Here is a 20,775-nt window from a genome sequence, read left to right on the forward strand (position 1 = left end):
GTATTATACTGACCATATATCCTAAATACTTCAAAGACCAGAGATACAGTCTTCATAGACTAGTAAAGGACATTAAGTGAAAGGTACAGCATTAGCTGCCTGTGGAGGTCCAGCAGTGAAATGTGAAATATGAAGATGTGTGTTTGTATAAATTCAGTAATGAGATATAATGAGAAATGGCTTTGCACTCTAAAACAAAATTAAAATCTTGCTGTGCTTCTCAGAAGGCAGCATGCATTTATTCTCTGTCTGTCTTTGGAGCTGCTCTGTTACAGCAATATTTCTTTCTTGTACTGAGATGAAAGTTTGAAAAAATAAAACATTTTTTTAAATTTCTTTTTTCTTTTTTTTCCCCCCCTGTGTTTTCTGTGCATCTGTTTTAGAGAGATACTTCCAGAGAAACATGTGGAATACTTTCACCCTTGGGTATATTCCTTTGGTTATGAGCTTATTATATATTCAACAAGACTACCTCTTATTAGTGGATTCTACAAGCTGCTCTCTGTTACAATGAAAATTGCCAAGAGGATAAAATACTTTGAGGTGAGATCTTTTACCCAGTGGAGGGGTAACATGTTGTGTTAATGATTGTGTCATTCTTTATATATAGTATTTTATGCACTATGGGAAGTAGTTCATTGAAACTGTTACTGGGTTGTTTCAAGTGTTTATAGCTTCCTATGCCTCCATAATTAGAAGCACATTAAAAGTCAAAATTTAGACTAGAAGCCCAGTTTCTGAAAAGACACCATCCATGTGTAATCACAGAATCTCAGAATTGCTAGGGTTGGAAAGGACCTTTGGAATTCATCCAGTCCAACCCCTCTGCTAAGGTAGTGTCACCTAGAGCAGGTGACACAGGAACTCATCCAGGTGGGTTTGGAATGTCTTCAGAGAGGGAGGGTCCACAGCCTCCCTGGACAGCTGTTCCAGTGCTCTGCCACCCTCCATGCTCTTTCCAAAATCCTGAGCTGGGTGAACAGAGAGATGGGAGGTACCCTTGCAGTGCAGGTGGTATAGAAGATATTTTGGATAGAAACAATCTAACCAGAACAGCAGAGTAATGTACTGGTTAATTACTGTACTTCTGGGGTATAGTCCTATTCCACTCACTGATTTCCACAGGGAATATGATGCCTACTGGTGGATGCACCATTTGTGGTATGGAAGCTATTGGGCTAAAACACGTGGATGTGTAGCCCACCACAGAGCCCAGAGCTGTCCCTGCCACTGCTGCTGATGGCACCAAGTGAAGCACATTTGGAAACTCATTGGTGTAGAGGCTTGTACTGTGGGCACTGTTGAAAATTGTTTTCTTATTCTACCAGCATTCTTGCCACCTGGACATCCACTGTTAGGGAAGTTTGGGTTTTTGTGGTTTCTTAGGTGGGTGGAGGAAATTAAACCATTGAAAAGTTACTTTGCAGTCATATATCTCTTGTTTATGTGCCTAATATTTAGCATAGTCCAAAAAGTTGACCCTCAGTGAACCATAGTAGTGTTAATTTCTAACCTTTGAAAGATCAAAGATACATTTCAAGTTTTCACTGACACCAGTTTCATATTGGGCAGTGATGTATGTATTGTAAATGAGTTGAACTTGTGATTCATAATTGTACTATGTTCTTTTTAGTAGTGTTGACTTCTGGTTTCTGTTTGGTAGGGTGTCAGTCCAAGGAGCCTCAGAAGATGTCCTGAAGACCCAGAAAAGAGCTCTTGCTTTGCACTCTTTGAAAAATTTGGAAAAGAGGTAAGGAATTTTGCTCACTAACTTTCTTAGTCCGAATATAAACATATGTGATTCAATCAAAATTTTATCTTCTGAGGAATCTTACGTATACAGTAGAAGTATTCTTGCTTTCTGAGCTATGCAACACAGTGGGGTTTTAAGATCTTTTTCTGTCTTTTACTTAATGTCAGAAGAGGTGTATTGGTCACCAGTTCATATACAATTGAGAAATAACAGTATAAATACTTCTGGCGACTGTCTGCAGGTGAATGAGATTCCAGTATTGGTTTTGGCTTATTTTACATGGGTATCAATACAGCTAAGTTAAGATTTCAAAAGGTTTATGTTTGTTCTCAATCTATTTATCTGAATTTTAGGTTGCAGCAAAGATGAAACAGTATAAGGATGAGTTGTTGGCATCTTGTCTGATTTTTTTGCTCTCTTTACCACATGACATCGTCATGCTTGATATCAAAGCATATATTCCTGCACTGCAGGTGAGTCAAAGTGATGTACAGCTAACATTTTTTTTCCCCTAAGATATGTACAAACATTCTGTAGCAGAGTCAGCATCCTTTTGTACTACTAAGGTAACTATTAAGCTCTCTATAGTCTTCAGTGAGATAGAATACAAATGACTTGACTGTTTGGATAAACAAGTAAATTGTTGGAATTTGCTTTTGCACTAGGCAGATCCTCTTAGTGCCTGTGTTGCAATATAAATGTATCTCCTGTGCTGATCTTGAGTGAGAAAAGTTACTACAAAGAGAGATGTATTGTAAGCTAAATGCTTTTAAATTTGTCTCTTTTACCATGAAGTAACACTGGTCAATAAATATGAAAGGCTGATAGTTTTGTATTTGACACTTAGAATGCATTTAAGCTGGGCCTTAGCTGTACCCCAATGGCTGATCTGGGCCTGGATGCTTTGGAAGACTGGTCAGCTCACATCCCCAGCCATATGATGCAACCCTACTACAAGGATGTCCTGCCTCTTCTTGATGGTTATTTGAAAAGCTCTACATCTACAGGTACATGCATGCAAAAAATTGCTAGTCTTAAGGAAGAGGAAAAATATTTTTTTATAAAGATGTGTATATGCCCTACCTTTTATTTATATTGTGCACTTTCTGTGGTCAGAACAATACAACTTACCTTACACCCTAAAATGTACTTCTTTCTTAAACTAGGATTTACTTGCTTCTGCTGAAAATCAGTAATTGTTGCCATTTTATTTGTTACTTCTCTGTGATATGTTCTTTGTTTGCTTAAATTACCTTAGGTTTCTCTAGGAGACTTATTTTCCTTAATAAAGATTTTAAATGAAAGAATAATTGTCACATCTTGAAAATAAAAATGGGCAAAACCAGAGTGGGTTTTTTTTTTTAAATGAAACTATGAGCAGGAACATGAGATACTGGTACAATAAACTGGTTTTGATATGCTGGGTTTTTTTTGTTCATCAGGTGAATCCCAGAATAACTGGGAAGTAAGGAAACTTTCTCAAGCAGCCCAGAAAGGACGTAATAAAGTTGTGATACAGCGTATAAGAAGAGCAAAGACACTTTCAGTGGTAAGAACCCTCTTTCTTTTTAGAGTTAAATATGAATCCTTCCCTCCCACTGCTTCTTTTTCTTTCTTGCATGCATACTTTTTTTTTTTACAAGGGCCACTTCTACGTTAGATGAGTTTAATGAATTCCATTCTACAGTGTGGCTCAAGAAGCTGTCACATCAGCACAGCTGGAAAGATGTTGTATTCCAGGGTGAGAATGGGAATTAAGCAGGGAAAAGGGACTGAAAAAATCCTGTAAGTCAGTATCACTGCTAGACTGATACATCATGGCAACAAAAATTTAACTCCAACTCCCAAAATCAGGTCCCAGCTTAGCAGTGTTGCAGTATGCAATATAATTTTGTGAGTGTTTAAGTGTTTTGGGTTTTGTTAATTATCTTGTGGATAGGCTTTTAGTCTTTTGAGGCCAACATATGTATTACTTTGACCAGTGGCCTCTCAAGTGTTAAGTGTAGTTTTATTTGTATATTCCAGTGCACAAATTAACTTGGAATAAACCTCTTTTTAGGCGTGAAATTATTAGTTACTCCTATATGTAGAACATTTTCCAGCCTGGTTGTCTTTAGCCATAATGCTCCTGGAGTGAATCCAGTGGAGAGCTACAAAGATGATTAGAGGACTGGAGCATCCCTTATGAGGAAAGGCTGAGGGAGCTCGGCATGTTTAACCTGGAGAAGTGAAGACTGAGAGGGGACCTCAGCAATGTCTGTCTGTCTGAAGGGAGGATGTCAAGAGGATAGAGCCAGGCTCTTCTCAGTGGTGCCAGGCGATAGGACAAGAGGCCATGGGCAGAAACTGAGACACATGAAGTTCCATCCAAATGTGAGGAAGAGCTTCTTTACTGTGCAGTGACCATAGACTGGAACAGATTTCCCAGAGAAGTTGTGGAGTCTCCCTTACTGGAGATATTCTAGCACTGTCTGGATGCAATCCTGTGCCATGTGCTCTGGGATGACCCTGTTTGAGAAGGGAGGTTTGACCAGATGACCTCCAGCAGCCCCTTCCAACTTGAATCATTCTGTGATTCTGTGAAACAAAATGAGTGAATTTTATATCCCATACAGGCTGCTTCTGAAAATCAGTTGCCTGAGAGAGGTACTGTTTAGTCTGAAGAAAGGAGGCTCAGAGAAGACCTTATTGCTCTTTACAACTATCTGAAAGGAGGTTGTAGCCAGGTGGGGGTCAATCTCCCAGGTAACAAGTGACAGGACAAGAGGAAGTGGCCTCAGGTTGTGGCAGGGGAGGTTTAGGTTGGATATTTGAAAAAATTTCATCGTGAAAAAGGTTGTCAAGCATTGGAACAGGCTGCCAAGGTAAGTTGTAGAATCACCCTCCCTGAAGTGTTCAAAAAACATGTGGGTGTGGTGCTTGAGGACATGGTTTAGTGATGAGCATGGCAGTGCTGGGTTAATGGTTGGACTTGATGACTTTAGAGATCTTTTCTAATCTAAATGATTCTGTGATTCTATATAGGTACAGGATCTAAACTTTAAGTTCTGGAATTAAAGCAAATGAAAAGAGCAATATTTGCTTCAGATTTGTTTCTGCTTTTTATGCTTTTATGCCATTCTGTAGGTATATGTTATCTGTGGTAATAAAATTTTACTTGAGAAATAGTAATTGAAAGCTCACAAAATGCCATGAAAATGCTTTCCAGTCCTGCCCTCTTTTGCTTACTAACCTGAAGTTCTTCTCTCGTTTGATGCAATTCTTGTCCTCATGGGTTCTTCATTTTACCTTTTTCATCTGTGTTTAATAAGAGCCATAAGACCTTCATTTTCTCTGTAAACCAAATTACTTCTATAAAGAAGTAACTGTTCTTTCACTAATATTAATCTTTTGAATTATTTAGGATAATAGTCCCTCCTTGGAAGCAGTAAGGACTAGAGTGGCACACCTTCTTGGATCCTTGGGAGGGCAGATTAACCACAACTTAATTACAGGTGAGTATCCTATCAATGGAAATGAAAATATTTATATGTGTCTGCTGTCTCTCTTGAAAGTAGATTTCAAAGGCCTCAATATCACTTTATGAGAATGAATGAGCTTTTCAGGTTTACCTATTTTTTGTTGCTCATGTTTAAACAAAATTACTTTTATTCAATTCTGGAGTTTAGTAGAGCAAAAGTACTCACCAACTTAATATGGAGTGCAGAAAGTGTTTAGGAAACTACAGTTAAAAGCAAAAAACTGTGCATCTGAGTGTATGGTTTTATTTATTTCCCCCTTCACCCTCTGGCTGCAAAGCCATTTTAAAACTTTGCCCCAGTGTGTAGCTTCCTAGTACTTATTTCTACCTCTACTACAGTTCTCAGTATTTTAAGAACTGCAGTCATGAATTGTGTAAATCTCAGCAAGCTTACTTTTTCACTTGCGAGTTTAAGGTACATCATGCCTTTAGTGTGTGTGGGTAATAGAGTTCCATTGAGGGTGCTCCTCAAAAAACAAGACAAAGTTTTCTCCCTTTCTCTATCCAGTCTGTGAACAAGCTTTATAATTTAAATATTAAATATCATACAATCTAATAAAAATGGAAAACAATAGACCATGAGATTCAAGGGATAAATTCAGCACAAAATTTAATTAATCTAAAAATTAATGTAGTATTACAGATTTTTTTTTTCCTTTCTTTGCATGCTTACTTTTGGTTTTTCTACCTTTACAATCGATTTTCTTTTTGCCAAGTAATTCGCTGTTACTTACTCAAAAATACTGTGGGAAAGTAGCCTTATTCTCTGGAAATTAAATACAAAGTGTGGTCAGACTTTGTTAACCACATTTACAAATATAGGGGAGAGAAGGGTGTAAGTATGCCAGTTTTCCTTGGAGGAGATAGGTATAAATGGCTGTAAATGTAGTCATTTCCTGTGCAATTGCAGGAGTCAGTATGTTGGATCTTCTTGTCTGATAGACCTTCACGAAGTTTCTGTAACATTAGAAGACAAAAGCATTGTGCTGGATGTCTTACAGAAGTATTTTAAATCAAGTGGGATTCAATGTCTTCTGGATTTATTGTCTCCATGCTTAACCTATGTTGAAACTGGAGGCTGCTGCAACTCTCACCTGAAACGTTGGCTGCAATTTTTTCAGTAGTTTACAGAGCATTAACATTGCATGGCAATCTAACTGAAGTTGGAAGGTTACAGATTTTTTGACTGAGCTAAGTAAATACTCACTCTATGTGTATTGTATTAAGCTTGTTTTCATCTTTTTTCAAATGCATCAGCTACATCTGCAGAAGAGATGATGAAGAAATGTGTATCCTGGGACACTGAAAAGCGTCTGAGCTTTGCTGTACCATTTGCAGATATGAAGCCTGTCATCTACTTGGACTTATTTTTGCCTCATGTGACTGAACTGGCTCTTTCTGCAAGTGACAGGCAAACAAAAGTATTGATGTTTTTTTCTACCTCTTGTTTTATGCTAGATGATAAAATTGCATAAAGTAATGTGTTCCTTGTTACTAAAGACCTGTTTTAATTAATTCATAGGTAGCAATGTGCTTCTTTGGCACTCTTTCATGGTTACACTATTCTGAGTGCTTAGAAGCTAAAGAGCAGAAGTTGCTGTAAGCTCTGTCTGACAGCATTGTGCTTGATTTAAAGGCCAGTTAGAATGTGTGCAAATTATTTCCATGGTCATGATCTGGTCCTGGAATGGTGATTTAGCATAGATTGGAGTGATTTCTCAAGTACACCCTTTCATGTGACTCATTCTCTCCTGCCCACAATTTTGTCTTCCCTGTGAAAGTAACAGATGCATACCAAAGGGATTTTTCAATTTCAGGTTGCAGCGTGTGAGCTGCTACATGGCATAGTCACATATATGTTGGGGACAGCCTCTCAGATGCCAGAAGGACATCAGGGTCCCCCACCTATGTATCATTTACATAAGCAAGTATTTCCAGTACTGCTTCGTCTTGCTTGTGACATAGACCAGGTAAACAGATTTATTTATATGAATTTTAGCTTGTTCAAATACCCTTACGTATGGGAATTAATTAATAGTTTTATTTATAAGTTTTCCTGACATCTTGGGGTTGGTTTTTTTTCCCAAATGCAGTGTATTTTGTAAGCTGTAATTCTGTTCTAGGGATAGATTGTCTGGATTTTGGGAGTAGGTTGAAGCCTTTTCAAATAGTGGTTTCAAATACTTCTGTGAAGCGTAGTTCAGAGTACCTCAGAGAAGTGTACAAGAGAGATTCAAGTTTCAGGGTTCACTCAGAGTTTGTGGCAGCAACACTCTATCACCATATTTAATTTTTGTAGTTTTTCCGTAATAAGTTAATTGGAGGTGAAGTTGATTATTTCGATATTGAATGTGTACAAAGCTACAATCATAGGAAAAGCATTTGGGAGGGAGTTTGTAGCTGCCTTTTTGATACCTACAGATTTAATTCAAACATTTGAACTTTATATTTCTCCTCCTTTGCACAAAACAGAACAGATGCATAGGTTCATCTCCACTGAAATTACGGGTCTTACACCTTTTGAGACTGCTGTTTGGACCCTGGCATCCATATTTATTTTTAGATCAAAGGGATTTTGTGTTCTGTTAAAATGTACAGGAAGTGGTGTTACCAATTTAGGTGAAACCTCTTTTACTGGCGCGTGGCTGAACATAAACCATAGGAAAATGATGTCTGGATTGGTCCAAACCACAGGCATATGCACTCCACTTGAAGCATGTATAAATGAGTGTATTTAATGTTTCTTCCCTTCATGTTGTAGTATGACAGTACTCAATCAGGTAATTTGCAGGTAGAATTGTTGAAATCTAGGAAGTTAGAATAATGGTAAAGATAGATTTTTAGATCTAAATACAGATTAAGAAACAAACCTCCCTGTTTCCCTGACTGTGTATTGGCACATCAGTCTGTGGCATGCAGTGTTCTTTGTCTCAGAGGATATTACTGAAAGTAAGCTTGGAGGTCATTGAGACTAGCTGAATAGAAAGCATCTAACCCATTTTAATGATTTGGGGTTTTTTAATCCTTAATATGGAAATGTAGTATGAAATTGGTTATTCATTTCATAGACCCTTTTCAAAAAGAGTTTTATTCTTATATATGGGTTTTATTCTTATATATTTTGAATAGCAAAGTATAGAAATGTATTAATCCTAGAAATGCAGTTAATGTTTGCTGTTTTCAGGTAGCAAGACAGTTGTATGAGCCTTTAGTCATGCAACTCATTCACTGGTTTACCAACAACAAAAAATTTGAGAGTCAAGATACAGTGGCATTCCTGGAAGCTATCCTGGTAGGTGATAAGTCTTTCCTCTCTTCTCTATGCCATGTGACTTTATTTTTAACTAGCGTCGTTCTTACTACTGAAGCAACCAGGAACACGTGAACAGATAGAATGGCCCCTTAACTGTTTGAAAGAGAGAAAATGCTTGGTTTATTTATTTGTTTTCTTAACTGAGATTTTGATGATGGACTTCTCTTTCTTTGGCATTCTCAAAATGTAGGTATATCGTCTTCAGATAAATGAAACACTCTTTATCATCAGTGTGTGCTAGAAACAACTGAAGCACATTCACCATTCATTCCCCTGAATGCCTTTGTTGTCTGTTTTATCTTTCTCTAAGTATCTTTGTTTTCACCAGTTGCAAAATTTTTACATTTAGAAGAAGTAGTTGGAGGCGAGAGGTTTGGAGTAGTTTTTTAAATGAAAGTCAGTGTTGTCTACTACTTCTTAAGCACAGGAAACTCACCCATCATCAGAAAATGAAGTGACTTAGACAAGACTCCTACATTGATAGCTGAGACAGGAGTAGAAATCCAGATCTTTGAGGTGTAATTCAGTGCTGTGAGGGCTGAGAATGCTACCCTTCCTTTAGAGAGTGGCAATTTTGAATGAGCTTTGTTGATTTCTGGGGAACCGTGTGTACAGTTTTTTAATTTGTAAATAATGCCATGTAAACAAGCTTGCTCTGACACTGCCCTGAGACAATGGCGGGGGTGTTTTCATTCTTGTAATGAAACAATCTTATGTCATTTCAGAGTGGCATAGTGGATCCAGTTGACAGCACTTTGAGAGATTTCTGTGGTCAGTGCATACGAGAATTTTTGAAATGGTCTATCAAGCAGACAACACCAAGACAGCAGGAGGAAAGCCCGGCAAACACCAAGTCTCTTTTTAAACGGTTGTACAGTCTTGCTGTTCACCCCAGTGCTTTCAAGAGACTGGGTGCAGCACTTGCTTTTAACAGTATCTACAGAGAATTTAGGTGAGCAAGCAGGGCTTGAAACAGTAGCTAACTTGAACTAAAGGTTCAATAAGATAAAAAGAATTAATTGTGGAACTCAAATAGTCATCCACTGACACTCATTCTGTTAATGTATATGGTAGCTGTAAAATTAGGTTACTCAGCTTCTTAATTTTTAACAATAATTTTGTAGCTTGAGCTTTCTGCCAGTGGGAAATGTATAAAAATAAATTTTCATCACAAGTTTGTGGCAAGTTTTTTATGCCTTTTCAGGATGATCAGCAAATTTCACTGCTATTTTTAAACTGGTTTAGGTGTACTTTTTTTGTGCAAACATAGTGTGCAGTTAATATCTACAGTATTTAATTTGGTAGGTTTTAATTAGAATTTTACACTTAGTGCTTCTTCTACTCATGTTTCTCATGAAATTTTTTCCTGATTTTTTTAAAGGGAAGAAAATTCTCTGGTGGAGCAGTTTGTATTTGAAGCCCTGGTTGTTTTTCTGGAAAGTCTGGCTTTAGCCCATACAGATGAGAAGTCATTAGGTGAGCCATAGTTAATTAACTGTGGAATGAAGCAAAAAGTTACCTTGTTGAATCTTGGGTTGAAAAAGAAAAACTATAACTGTAAGAAAAGTACATTCACTTACTTTTGCACCAAAGGAAGAATTATTTTTCATTATGGGTAGAGAGGTCATTTTGATACCTTAAGAGGCCACCTAAAAACAGAGACTAGACAGGAGTAAGGGAATAAGGTAGGTATTTACTTGAAAGGCCTTCAAAGGTACACCCTGGGGAGCCAGAGGCTTTTGCCAAGATGGACCCAAAGATGGATGACAGGTCACGAGTTCTTCACACTTTTATAAGTTTGGTTCATTTGCATATCAGGGTTGATTCTCCAGTTAAAGCTTCAGTTTAATGATGTAATTTCCCCTCAGCCTTCCCCCCTTTAGAGGCTTTTGGTTTATACTTTTTGGGCCTAGGATGGTCTGAGTGTCCTTGGAGAGCAGGCCTGGAAAGGCTTTGTTATGTCTAACCAGCAGGAGAGAGCAGCAGTTAACAGGCTACGAGAAACTTCAGAGTTACACACTAGGCAGTGCAGGATTTGAAAAATACGAAAGTTAAAATCTAAGGCATCAATTTGATATCTAGTTAGGAACTCTTGGAATCAGCTCCTTGCAATGTATAAAGGTGGAATATTTTGAGCCCAGGAGAAAGAACCTTTTCATATTTATGATGATTTGCAGTTTTGTAATAACACTGAAAATGCTGGTGGTGCTTCAGATTTGAGTCGTGGTTTTGCAGTTACACAGTGTAAAAAATGTAACTTGATGAGAATCAGCCCACTCTTACATAACAAATAAAATGCTCCAAAATTTGTCTTTTTTGACATATTCTGTGGAATATTGTCACCATTTTCTGATACCTTTTCCTCATTGTCTTGTCATTCTTTACAACAGGATGTAGTTGTGTGAAGAATCTGTGACCTCTTTCACAGTACTAATGGTTCTTCAGTAAACCTACTTTTCTCTCTTTCCTTTTTTTTTTTATGCTCTTTCATTGGTTAATAGTAATTAGAACATAAAACCGAAAGTTGGTGTAACAAAACTTCATTTCTTTCAGATGAACAGTTCAGGATATGATAAAATGTCCCCAGAAGAATTACTCACGTGGGAAAATTTTATAGTTTCTCTAAGCATAATCACAGAAAGTAGAATGCTCAGTTTCATACCAAAGGCCTCAGGCTTGGCTCAGGCCCAGCTGACCTGTCTGGTATTTCATGATTTTGTACTGCACCTTTGAAAAATTTACTGTAGAAGCACGGAGTAGTGGAGCTGGTAGACATTATCATCTAAGTCTCTTGCGCCATGTCTGCAGTGCAAATATCTCAATTAATTTAACCAGATTACTGACATTTATTTACAGGTGTCAATTCTCTCTCTCCAACAGGTACTGCCCAACAATGCTGTGATGCTATTAATCACCTGAAGCGCATAATCAAGCATAAAGCACCTTCTCTGAACAAGGAAGGAAAACGGCGGGTGCCACGGTCAGCTATTTGCGTTTATTTTCATGTTGCATTCTAATAAACATTGTCAGTAGTTCTATTAAATGCTTGGGATTCTGAATGAGGGTTTCATCCTATGACAATTGCTGACCTCCTGGTGTGTCTGTTGAACAACTGGTGGGAAAACACTGGACATAATATGAGAGGAGCATGATTCTTTATTCCAGCATGGTGAACTTGATTTAGTTTAGCAAGAAGAGGCAGAAGAGGAGTGCATGTTTCCCTCACAGCAGTGTATATAATAATAACATTAGCACTGGTGGTACAAAGCACTTGGAGGAAACTCCTCCAAAGCCTTTCTTACTGTTGTTAAATGTCACCAGAAGCAGGACATGCTGCAACAGGATGATCAGCAATTAAAGACGGGTAGAAAAAAAGGTAAAAGAAGCAAAAATGGATTCATTATCAGGATAGATGAAGCTCTGAGTCACCTAGCTGACCTTGCTTTGAGCTGATGGCATAGCTGAAACTGCTTTGAGCAGGAGATTGGACTAGAGACCTCCTTAGTTCCCTTTTTACCCAAATTATCATGTGATCTTGAAGAAACTGGCAAGTGGAGTTTAGATTTGTGTCGCTGGTATGGCATTTGATAAGCTGAAAATTATGGGGATGAAGAAAAACTGTGCAGGCTTATTTAAACTTTATCATCCATTTTTGCCTCTTTGAGTCACAAAGAGAAGGGAGGATACCTGATTCTGCATTTTAAATTGTTTTCCACAAGGACTTTGCTCTGGGGATCCCAAGTAGAGTGAGGAGAAGGAAAAGCAGTACAAGACATGATTGTGGAAGAGCTCTTTCTTGTAGTGCAGATAGGTTGTGGTTAGATAGATAAAAGGGATTCACAGTGCTCGTGGAACATTTTGATTTTTTTCAGCTAGAAGACTATTGCTTCTTGGTAGATGTCAAGATGTTAATCCCTAGTATTTCTGTGCAGAGGATTCCCAGCTACTAAGTCAGTGTGTCTTCAGGACATTGTCATGTGGCTCTTAGTGCAGTGTGGACGACCTCAGACAGAGTGCCGGCACAAAGCCATGGAGCTCTTCTATGAATTTGTTCCTTTGTTACCAGGTATTTTTAAGTCACGGTGTGCTATTATCTTTGCTTTCAATATTCTGTGCATGCCTTCCCTCTGTGTTTTCTATTCAAGGTGGTAATTACAAGTAAATATCTGTTCACTCAGTGTTGTTAAATAGAAACTGAGTAGTTGCTTATACTGCAAATCGGGTACCGTGAAGACCTCAGGGCTTGAGGGATGTTTTTGGATGTAGAAGAGGCTTTTAGTGCAAACTTACTTCCAGGCCCAAAGCTACTGTTGTATCCAGCTAAAAAAAAGCAAACTTTGTTGATGGGGAACTGTGAATGTCTTAAAAGTTGGCCTCTTCCTTATGAGTAATTTTAGGAATGTGACCGAGGCTAAAGCAGAACCAATACCTTCTCTGCTAGAAGACACAGTTTAAATCACAAAGTTTGAGTGTGTTAGTTCATCTGCCTCTAGTTCCTTGCTAGTTTGAAATGTGTTTTTCCTAGAGAATTTATATTTCTGTTTTTGTTTTTTTTCAGGAAATAAGTCTCCATCTTCTTGGCTGGCTGATACTCTAAAAAGCAGAGGTGTTTCTTTCCTCATTAACAAATTTGAAGGAGGTGGCACCGATGCCAAAAGTCCATCTGGGATCCTTTCTCAGCCAACTCTCCGTGGTATGCAGGAACCCTTCAGTTTACAGGCTGTCATGCAGTGGATGGACATGTTCTTAGCAGCACTGGATTGCTACAATACATTCTTTGAGCTGCAGGTGATCAAACCTTATGAAATACTGGGTGAGTGATTAAATGTTGCATTGGGTTCATTCGTGTGTGTTACATAAAGCCCACCCAAGATGAGTTCTTAACTTGGACTGGAAGCTTTTTTTTCAAATGTAGAATAGATGGTTTTACAAACTCTCCCAAAGTTTTCCAATGACAGCTGTAATGGGATGGGGGTTTTTTTGTGAAGTACTGTGAATCTTAAAATGTTTCTTTTTAGCCTTAGAAATGCATCTTTGCATTTCTGAGTCATCCACTTATCAATAACTTCTTTTACTCTATCTCATCTTCAAAAATTATTCTGTACAGCTAAAATCCCACTGCTCAGAAGAGCAATAGATTTTTATCATATTTTTCTTTAAATCTGTCCAAAGCTTTTTACCTGCTCTTTATTAATATCTGGAGGAAGCTACCAGAAAACAGTGAAAGAAGTCATCTTTTTAATTCAAGCCCTGTACATGTTACCTTTCTTCAGTTCCTGATGCATCAATTGCGTCAGGTCCAAAAGCCCTGTGTTTGAATTTTGATCAGGTAAAATAATTAACACCTTGTTTAGCCATTGGGTCTGCCAAAAGGTTTTTCTTTCAATTATTCTTGCAAGTCTAAACAAAATGCTTTTGTTCACTGATAGTACAGTTTCATAGTCTTGTACAAGTTTCAGGTGGTCTGTCTGTCAGTGTTATGTCTCTCTTGGTTTAAAACAGTACTGTAAGATCATTGCTGGATGCAGCTAACATAAGGCTAAGTCATGCAAAAGTAGGGATTTAAATTTTTTATCCATTTCATTATGTGAGCCTACATCATCATCATCATCATCATTAATCAGTGCTTGTAGTGGTCAGTTTCTGGAGTGATCACTAAGTACAAAGCTGCCCTGCTATTCTATTGCCCAGAATGGTAATATTTAGAACTGGCATAGAGCTTTCAGAAAACACTGGTGTGAGATGTTCATCTCTCTGTTTGTCATCTCAATTTGACTGTTTTCTTCCAAGCATGAAACAGTCATGGAAGAATGACAATATTTTTAAATTGAGAGCTGCTGTATCATTTCAACTAAGTGTGATTCTTTCTAGGTGTAAATGAAAGCTCCTCGTTCTTGGAAGCCGTGCAGTTCTTCCTTGACACTATTGCTTTGCATGATATCCACGCAGCAGAGCAGTGCTTTGACTGCAGTTTGAAAGGCAGCACGTTCAGTCCACAGGAGAGAGACGTGTACAACTACAGCAAGTGTACCATTATCGTCCGGATCATGGAGTTTGTCACCGTGATCCTGGAAATGTGCCAGCAGGATTTCTGGGAGGTAGCTCTGATATCTGTAGTGGATAAAAGATTCAAATTTTATATGTGGTTAAATATATGTGTTCTGTATATGGAGTACTTGCAATGATTAGTTCCTGTATGATTCCTGATGGCATTAAATGTGTGGAGGTGGTAGCTGCTTAAAAGGCAGAAAGAATTAACACAATCTGCCTTTCTTGAATTCAGTATAGATATTCAGGTTCCTCTATCTCACTTTCTCTATTTGTCCCTCTATTGGTGTCTGTATTTGATGCAATATAAACCATATTTAACTATATAAAGTGTAGTACTTCTGAGTCTCTTAGGAAATTTACACTGCCAAGTTTAGTTCTGAGACTGTGATTGTCTCTTCAGCAAATCTCTCTGATAGTGTGTACAGAGGTGTACATCAGGATTTACAGGTGTATAGTCAGGACTGAAACAGGCCTATGTGGTTTAAAAGGTCTTACTTGCAGTTTGATGGGATAGCATATATCCTATGTCTATTTCTATAGATACCTCATTTCTGTGCGTTAGCATAAATGATTGAAAGTCAGACATTTCAATAGGGAAAGTCAGTGAGAATAGGTACTGTTTCATGTTTGTTTTCATTTTAGATAGGATTAATGGTAAGTTATGAAGAATTAAATAGAGAAATCTAAATTAATTTTTCAAGTTTTTATTTTATGGTTTTTTTCCTTCCAGCTGCTTGAGAAGAAACTGCTAAATGCAAGCTTCATAGAGCTTGTGGTGATGACAGTGTGTGATCCATCACATGTAGGCTTTAACACAGCTGATGTGCAAGTCATGAAAAACCTCCCAGATATCTCAGTAAGACTCATGAAAGCTCTGATGAGATCTCCCTATCAGGAATCTTTGAAACCGTGCATAAAAAAAAGAATCACACCACAGAGGTAAGTAGGGGCTTTCTGGTAAGCATGAGTCCAGAACAAACACTCACTGTGAGAAATGGAAAGTAAATAATGTTGTCTGTGGATGCACTAATGTAACATTATTGCTTCTCTTTCCTCTCTAGCATTGAGGACCTTTATTCTGTTGATCTCTTTAATTCAGAGGCACGTTTTGATCAAGTTAGGTTTAGTTCTGTCCTTTCTGCCTGCAAGCAGCTCCAGAAATCTGGCGTGCTTCATTCCGTTCTTCATGGTCAGGTAATTGTTAATACAGAAAATAATAGTGAACATTTGTATATTGTAAAGAGCTTTTCCTGTGTAAAAAACCATGATATAAAGAGAGAACAGATCAGATGAAGTTGTTTAAAATGAGATCAACAGTGAAAAGCTAGTGTTGAATGGGATCAAAAATAAATGTTTTATGGTTATTCTACAAATCTTAGTAGCATAAAAAGCTTGAACAACCTTTAAAATTATATTAGCCTTTCTCTGGTTGGCTCCAGACTCTGGAAATCAGAATGTAGATTCTCAAGCTTCCTTTCAGTGAGCTTCACAAGACTGAAAGCTCAAAAATCAGGATTAACTATACTATAAAGGAGGCATTTTTTTAACAGCTTTTACACAGAGACCATTCAAAGTGATGAGGGAAATTAGGAAAGGAATATGTCCTGTCTGATCAGAGGCAACATAGTGGGTCTGAATTGCAGGAAAACAGGATAAAGAGCTCTGAAGTGTGAGGATGTAGGCTAAATTACTCAAATTCCTTCTACTAAGTTTCTGATTGTAGTAAATCTCTGCTTTGGGCAATTGAAGGAAATCTGGTTATGCAACAGCCTCAAAGACTGAGAACTTGTGAATCAGGCTTAACAAGGCTGAGCAAAACTAACAAGTAACAAAATATTTCATTTCTGTGTGCTATCCATCCTCTATATCAACCAAATCTAGACCTCTGATTGCAGTATAGTGATAATCAAGGAGCCACATGGTTTACCATTTGTGTCCCACCCATCCTGACTTAGCTGTTCATTTTACTTCTGTAGTCAAGTAAACCTGAGAAGGTGGAGGAGGATCAGAATATTGGGAAGATTTTCAAATTACTGTTAGTTTGTTCTGAACTTTGTGCACAATAGGGTTGTCTCATTTAAAATGTTATCCCCGAGTTAGAAAGGTGTCTTGTCATGCTGTATTTGCATTGCTTTATAAGGAAATGATTGGCAGTTCAAGTGTTTTAATTAACTATACAGATGGATTGGAATGCCTTTTTTCAGCTTTTATTGATTGTCACTTCTTTTTTGGTTTCCATAGGATGAAGGGCCTCATTTAGTTGGCTCCAAGCTTCTTTCAGTTGTTTATAAAGGCATTGCACCTGGGGGTGAAAGGATATCCCTTCCATCATTAGACATCAGCAGTAAGCAATTAGCTGATAGGCTCCTGCAGCTGGCCTTTGCTATTGATGAGCAGGTAGGACATGGTTCTCCAGTTTCAATACTCAAAATAAAATAAACAAAATAAATATGTTTGGGATGATAGCTTTAAAAAAAAAATCATGTGCTTTTCTAAGAAATTTTTAAGTGAAATGTAATGTCCTTGAGATAACTCGTCTCTATACCTTAATTTTCACAGTGTGAGGAGCTAGTAAGTCTGCTGTTGAACACAGTAGTGTTATCTGTGCCACTATCAGGAGCATCCCAGAACCACCTGATGAATTTCTCTCATGGACAGTATTTCTACAGCCTGTTCTCAGAAACCATCAATCAACAGCTGCTGGAAAACCTGGATGTGATAGTCCCACTTATGGAATCATCTGTCAGCAATCCTCAAATGGTATTGGACTTACTCTTTAAAAGGACAAAGTCAAAAGGGAATGTTTTGGACTTACTCTTTAAAAGGACAAAGTCAAAAGGGAATGTTAGAAGTAACAATTGTATTTTTGTTAGAGATAGGGTGTGTAGTGGGGAAAAAAGTGAATTGGGTTGAATTTCAGACAGCAATGCATTGATAGTTTTTGGTTTGGCTTTTGGGGTTTTTTTGTCTTGACCTACTGGCACTACCTTCATGATCTGTGGCAAACTGGCATTACTCCACGATCTCACATCAAACTGAGTGGCAAGTGCTTACGTATTACCTATCCTGAAATCTATGTATTTCAGGATGTCTTTGCATAGTATTTCAGATGAAAAATGTTCTTTCAAAGGAGGGACCCATTTACTGTGCTTTGATTTTCATTGCAGAATGGTCCCAGAGCATGTGGCTTGGATTTGTTTTGGATAAAACTAAACTGAAAAACAAACTCCAGCTACTAATGGGCATTTAGTTCACAGAACCAGGGTAGAGCTAGATCAGAGTATTAAAAAGAAAGACATACACACACACAACCCTCCTAAGCTGAAATAAATACTTTGTCATGTACTCAGTCTCAGCACTGCTTGTTTGGCTCAACAGGCTTCTTCCTGTTTGTCTACTGCACTTACAGAACTCAGTGCCATGAAGGAAGCTTCGATCTGAGAAGCCTTCCTTCACTGCTTCTGATAACAGAAGGGTCAAAAAGACAGATGGAAAGCCTGCTTTTCCTTTTGATTTAAAAGATGCTCAGCAAAGTAGAATCATCCTTTTAAAATAATTGGCTCTTTTATAATCCCAAATGTTATGCTTAGATGTGCTGCATCCAAGTAGTAGTTTAAAACACTTGCAGCATCATTTTTGGTCATACTAAAAATTGTTCAGTTAGACTGTAGAGGAATGTGTATGTTTTAAAAGGCTCTTTCTGGTGATGATTATCTAGTGTTTCCGGTGTGGAGCATGCCATAATACATTAACTCTTTTAAGTCTATCTGATTGATGATAGTGACTAACAGTTTTTGAAGAAAAGAGATTTCAAGCATACTTAGTTCATACCTGCTATGCAAGGGTTGTTTTTCTTTTCAAAATGGATGTGAATAAGTTAGCATATGTGCTATTTTTCAACTTCGCATTTACTAAAATTACCAAGTATTGATCTTTATTCTGGATTATCATTTATTTCTCCATATATACACAAAAGGTATCGGAACTAATTGCTGCACTGCTCTCTGAAACAGGAATAAATTGGAGAGGCGCCTTTTCTTTTGAGAAGGGTGTGTTTTTAATTTCCTGCAGAGACCTTTCTTCTGCATCCTTTTGAGATTTAAATCTAGCATTGCTTTGTGATTCTTCTTTTTTATGACTGCCCATACCACTGAAGTGATCCTATCACCCTTTCATTTGGGATGCAAGAATCTTACCTGTTGCTTTTCCTTCCAGGTTGGGAGCATTTTGAATGGCATGTTAGATCAGAGTTTTAGGGACCGTGCTGTGCGCAAGCAGCAAGGAGCAAAACTGGTGACAGCTGTGCTGAGAAACTGGGAGAAACTGGACAGCTGGTGGGCCAAAGGTTCATCTGCTGAGAGCAAAATGGCAGTCTTGACCCTGCTGGCTAAAGTTCTGCAGGTATGCACTGCTTTATAAAATTCAAGTAACCTTTCTAGTTATGTAGGGATTGCATCTTATTTTCAAGAAATGCTGTTTAAGTCAAATGTTTTATGTTTGGGGAAAAAAGGGAAAAGTTGGACAATGTTAGAATCTGAGTTTTTATTAGCAAAGGACAAAAACATTTGGGACAGGTGGAAATTACTAGATACTGCTCTTCTTCCCCCTACCACCATTTTTTTTTTTTTTTAATTGTTCTCATTTAATTGTTCTTGTTTAGCTGCCTCTTTTCCTTTTGGAGAATTGGTAGAAGTAGAGAGAGTGAACTCTGAGCAGCCTCTGATAACATTCTTTGTCATGTTGGCATCTAGAAAGTCACAGTGGAGGAGTTCTACCCATATTAACAGACTGCAGAATTATCTTTATTTTAAACACTTAATTTTTGTGACATTGAGATTTTGGTCTGGTTTTTTTTCCCCTTATTTTGAAAACATAATTATCTACTTATCCTTTTGGGATTTTTGTGGGAACTTGTAAAAGTAGTTGTCCACAAAGATGCTCAAAGATCAACTGTTGATCAGAATTTTTATTTTTTATAATTTAATTATTTTAAATTTGAATTGTTTTACAGGTATGTGTTGGGACACAGAATGTGAACTGTATTGCTGTATTAGCTGGCAGTGAACTGACCAGTAGGAAATTCGGCTTTCAGAAGGAACTTAATATTTTTTTGAATTGAAAAATATCCAACATTATGATTTTGTTTATACTGTGTAGGAGCTTTTCTAGTTCTTCTTTTAAAACCAAAATTACTCTGTATGTGGTTTCTGTTAATTCAGTGTGGTTTTGGAAATAAATAAATCTAGCTCAAGGGCTTTTGATTATTCCTTAATACAAATCTCCTTGACTAGTTAAAAAAAACCCAAACTAACTTTTTTATTTCTTTTGTCTTTCCAGATAGACTCTTCAGTTTCTTTCAATACCAATCATGAAGCATTTACAGCTGTTTTTAATACCTATACCAGTCTACTTATTGATCAGAATTTAGGCTTAAATCTTAAGGTAAATTGCTCACTTCTTCAGCTTCCCTACCCTCCCCAGGTTAGAATGTTAGTTGTTCATGGAATTCTGTGTTATTTGGCTTAATTTTTATCACAGACTTACGGGTTTTTATTCTTCTGTTCAACATCCTAAAACCTGTAAATCATCCTTTTTGTTCTTCAGACAGAAGGCACTATCACAGATGTCATGTCTTGGTTTAAGGTGCTCTTTTTTTCTCCCTTGATCAAAAGAAAGGAATGTAATTGTTAGGAAGAAGAATTACCATCAGTTGCAAGTTGTCTTGAACTCCCAGGTGTTCACTGGAGAAATGACAGCTAATCAGGCTTTTAGCAAGGAGTGGCAATTCCTACAGCTCATATTATGAATATTTGTCGAGATTGAATGTCTGTGTCTGCAAGCGTGAGACCAGTACTAATGGAGTAGCTGCTATGTGCAGCTTGGGCAGGAGAGGGAGATAAAGTACTGCAGAGTGGAAGTGTGAGTTATGAAAGATGCTGGAGCATAAAGGTTGGACTAGAATAATAAAAATTTTTATACTTATGAACGTTTTGCATAGTTGCTTCTCAGTCAGCCTGCCTTTAATTAGACAGAGTTTTGTACTTTCCTATGCATTCAAAATAAATAAAGTTTGGGATTTTGCTTTGGCTGCAAGATGATGCATTAAATCAGTGACTTGTACGAGATTGAATGGTTGCT

The 20,775-nt window shown here is 37.6% G+C and overlaps 1 protein-coding gene across 2 annotated transcripts in view; it reads left to right on the forward strand.

Moving 5' to 3' along the window:
• Nucleotides 1–20,775, forward strand: part of PRKDC (protein kinase, DNA-activated, catalytic subunit) — an 82,780-nt gene that overhangs the window by 14,382 nt on the left and 47,623 nt on the right. For both annotated transcript variants that reach the window (XM_042029047.1, XM_042029048.1), the window contains 21 exons: nt 384–543; nt 1,664–1,750; nt 2,107–2,226; nt 2,601–2,760; nt 3,196–3,302; nt 5,157–5,247; nt 6,531–6,694; nt 7,091–7,243; nt 8,458–8,565; nt 9,312–9,538; nt 9,968–10,062; nt 11,467–11,566; nt 12,519–12,652; nt 13,145–13,399; nt 14,458–14,684; nt 15,368–15,576; nt 15,699–15,831; nt 16,879–17,034; nt 17,197–17,397; nt 18,853–19,038; nt 19,975–20,079. In XM_042029047.1, the coding sequence (XP_041884981.1) occupies nt 384–543; nt 1,664–1,750; nt 2,107–2,226; nt 2,601–2,760; nt 3,196–3,302; nt 5,157–5,247; nt 6,531–6,694; nt 7,091–7,243; nt 8,458–8,565; nt 9,312–9,538; nt 9,968–10,062; nt 11,467–11,566; nt 12,519–12,652; nt 13,145–13,399; nt 14,458–14,684; nt 15,368–15,576; nt 15,699–15,831; nt 16,879–17,034; nt 17,197–17,397; nt 18,853–19,038; nt 19,975–20,079 (3,178 nt within the window). The remainder of the gene's footprint in view (nt 1–383; nt 544–1,663; nt 1,751–2,106; nt 2,227–2,600; nt 2,761–3,195; nt 3,303–5,156; nt 5,248–6,530; nt 6,695–7,090; nt 7,244–8,457; nt 8,566–9,311; nt 9,539–9,967; nt 10,063–11,466; nt 11,567–12,518; nt 12,653–13,144; nt 13,400–14,457; nt 14,685–15,367; nt 15,577–15,698; nt 15,832–16,878; nt 17,035–17,196; nt 17,398–18,852; nt 19,039–19,974; nt 20,080–20,775) is intronic.

Source organism: Corvus kubaryi, unplaced genomic scaffold (assembly GCF_017639235.1).
Source record: "Corvus kubaryi isolate FWS band 111438036 unplaced genomic scaffold, C.kubaryi_AGA036_p1.0 37312, whole genome shotgun sequence".
Taxonomy (NCBI): Eukaryota; Metazoa; Chordata; class Aves; order Passeriformes; family Corvidae; genus Corvus; species Corvus kubaryi.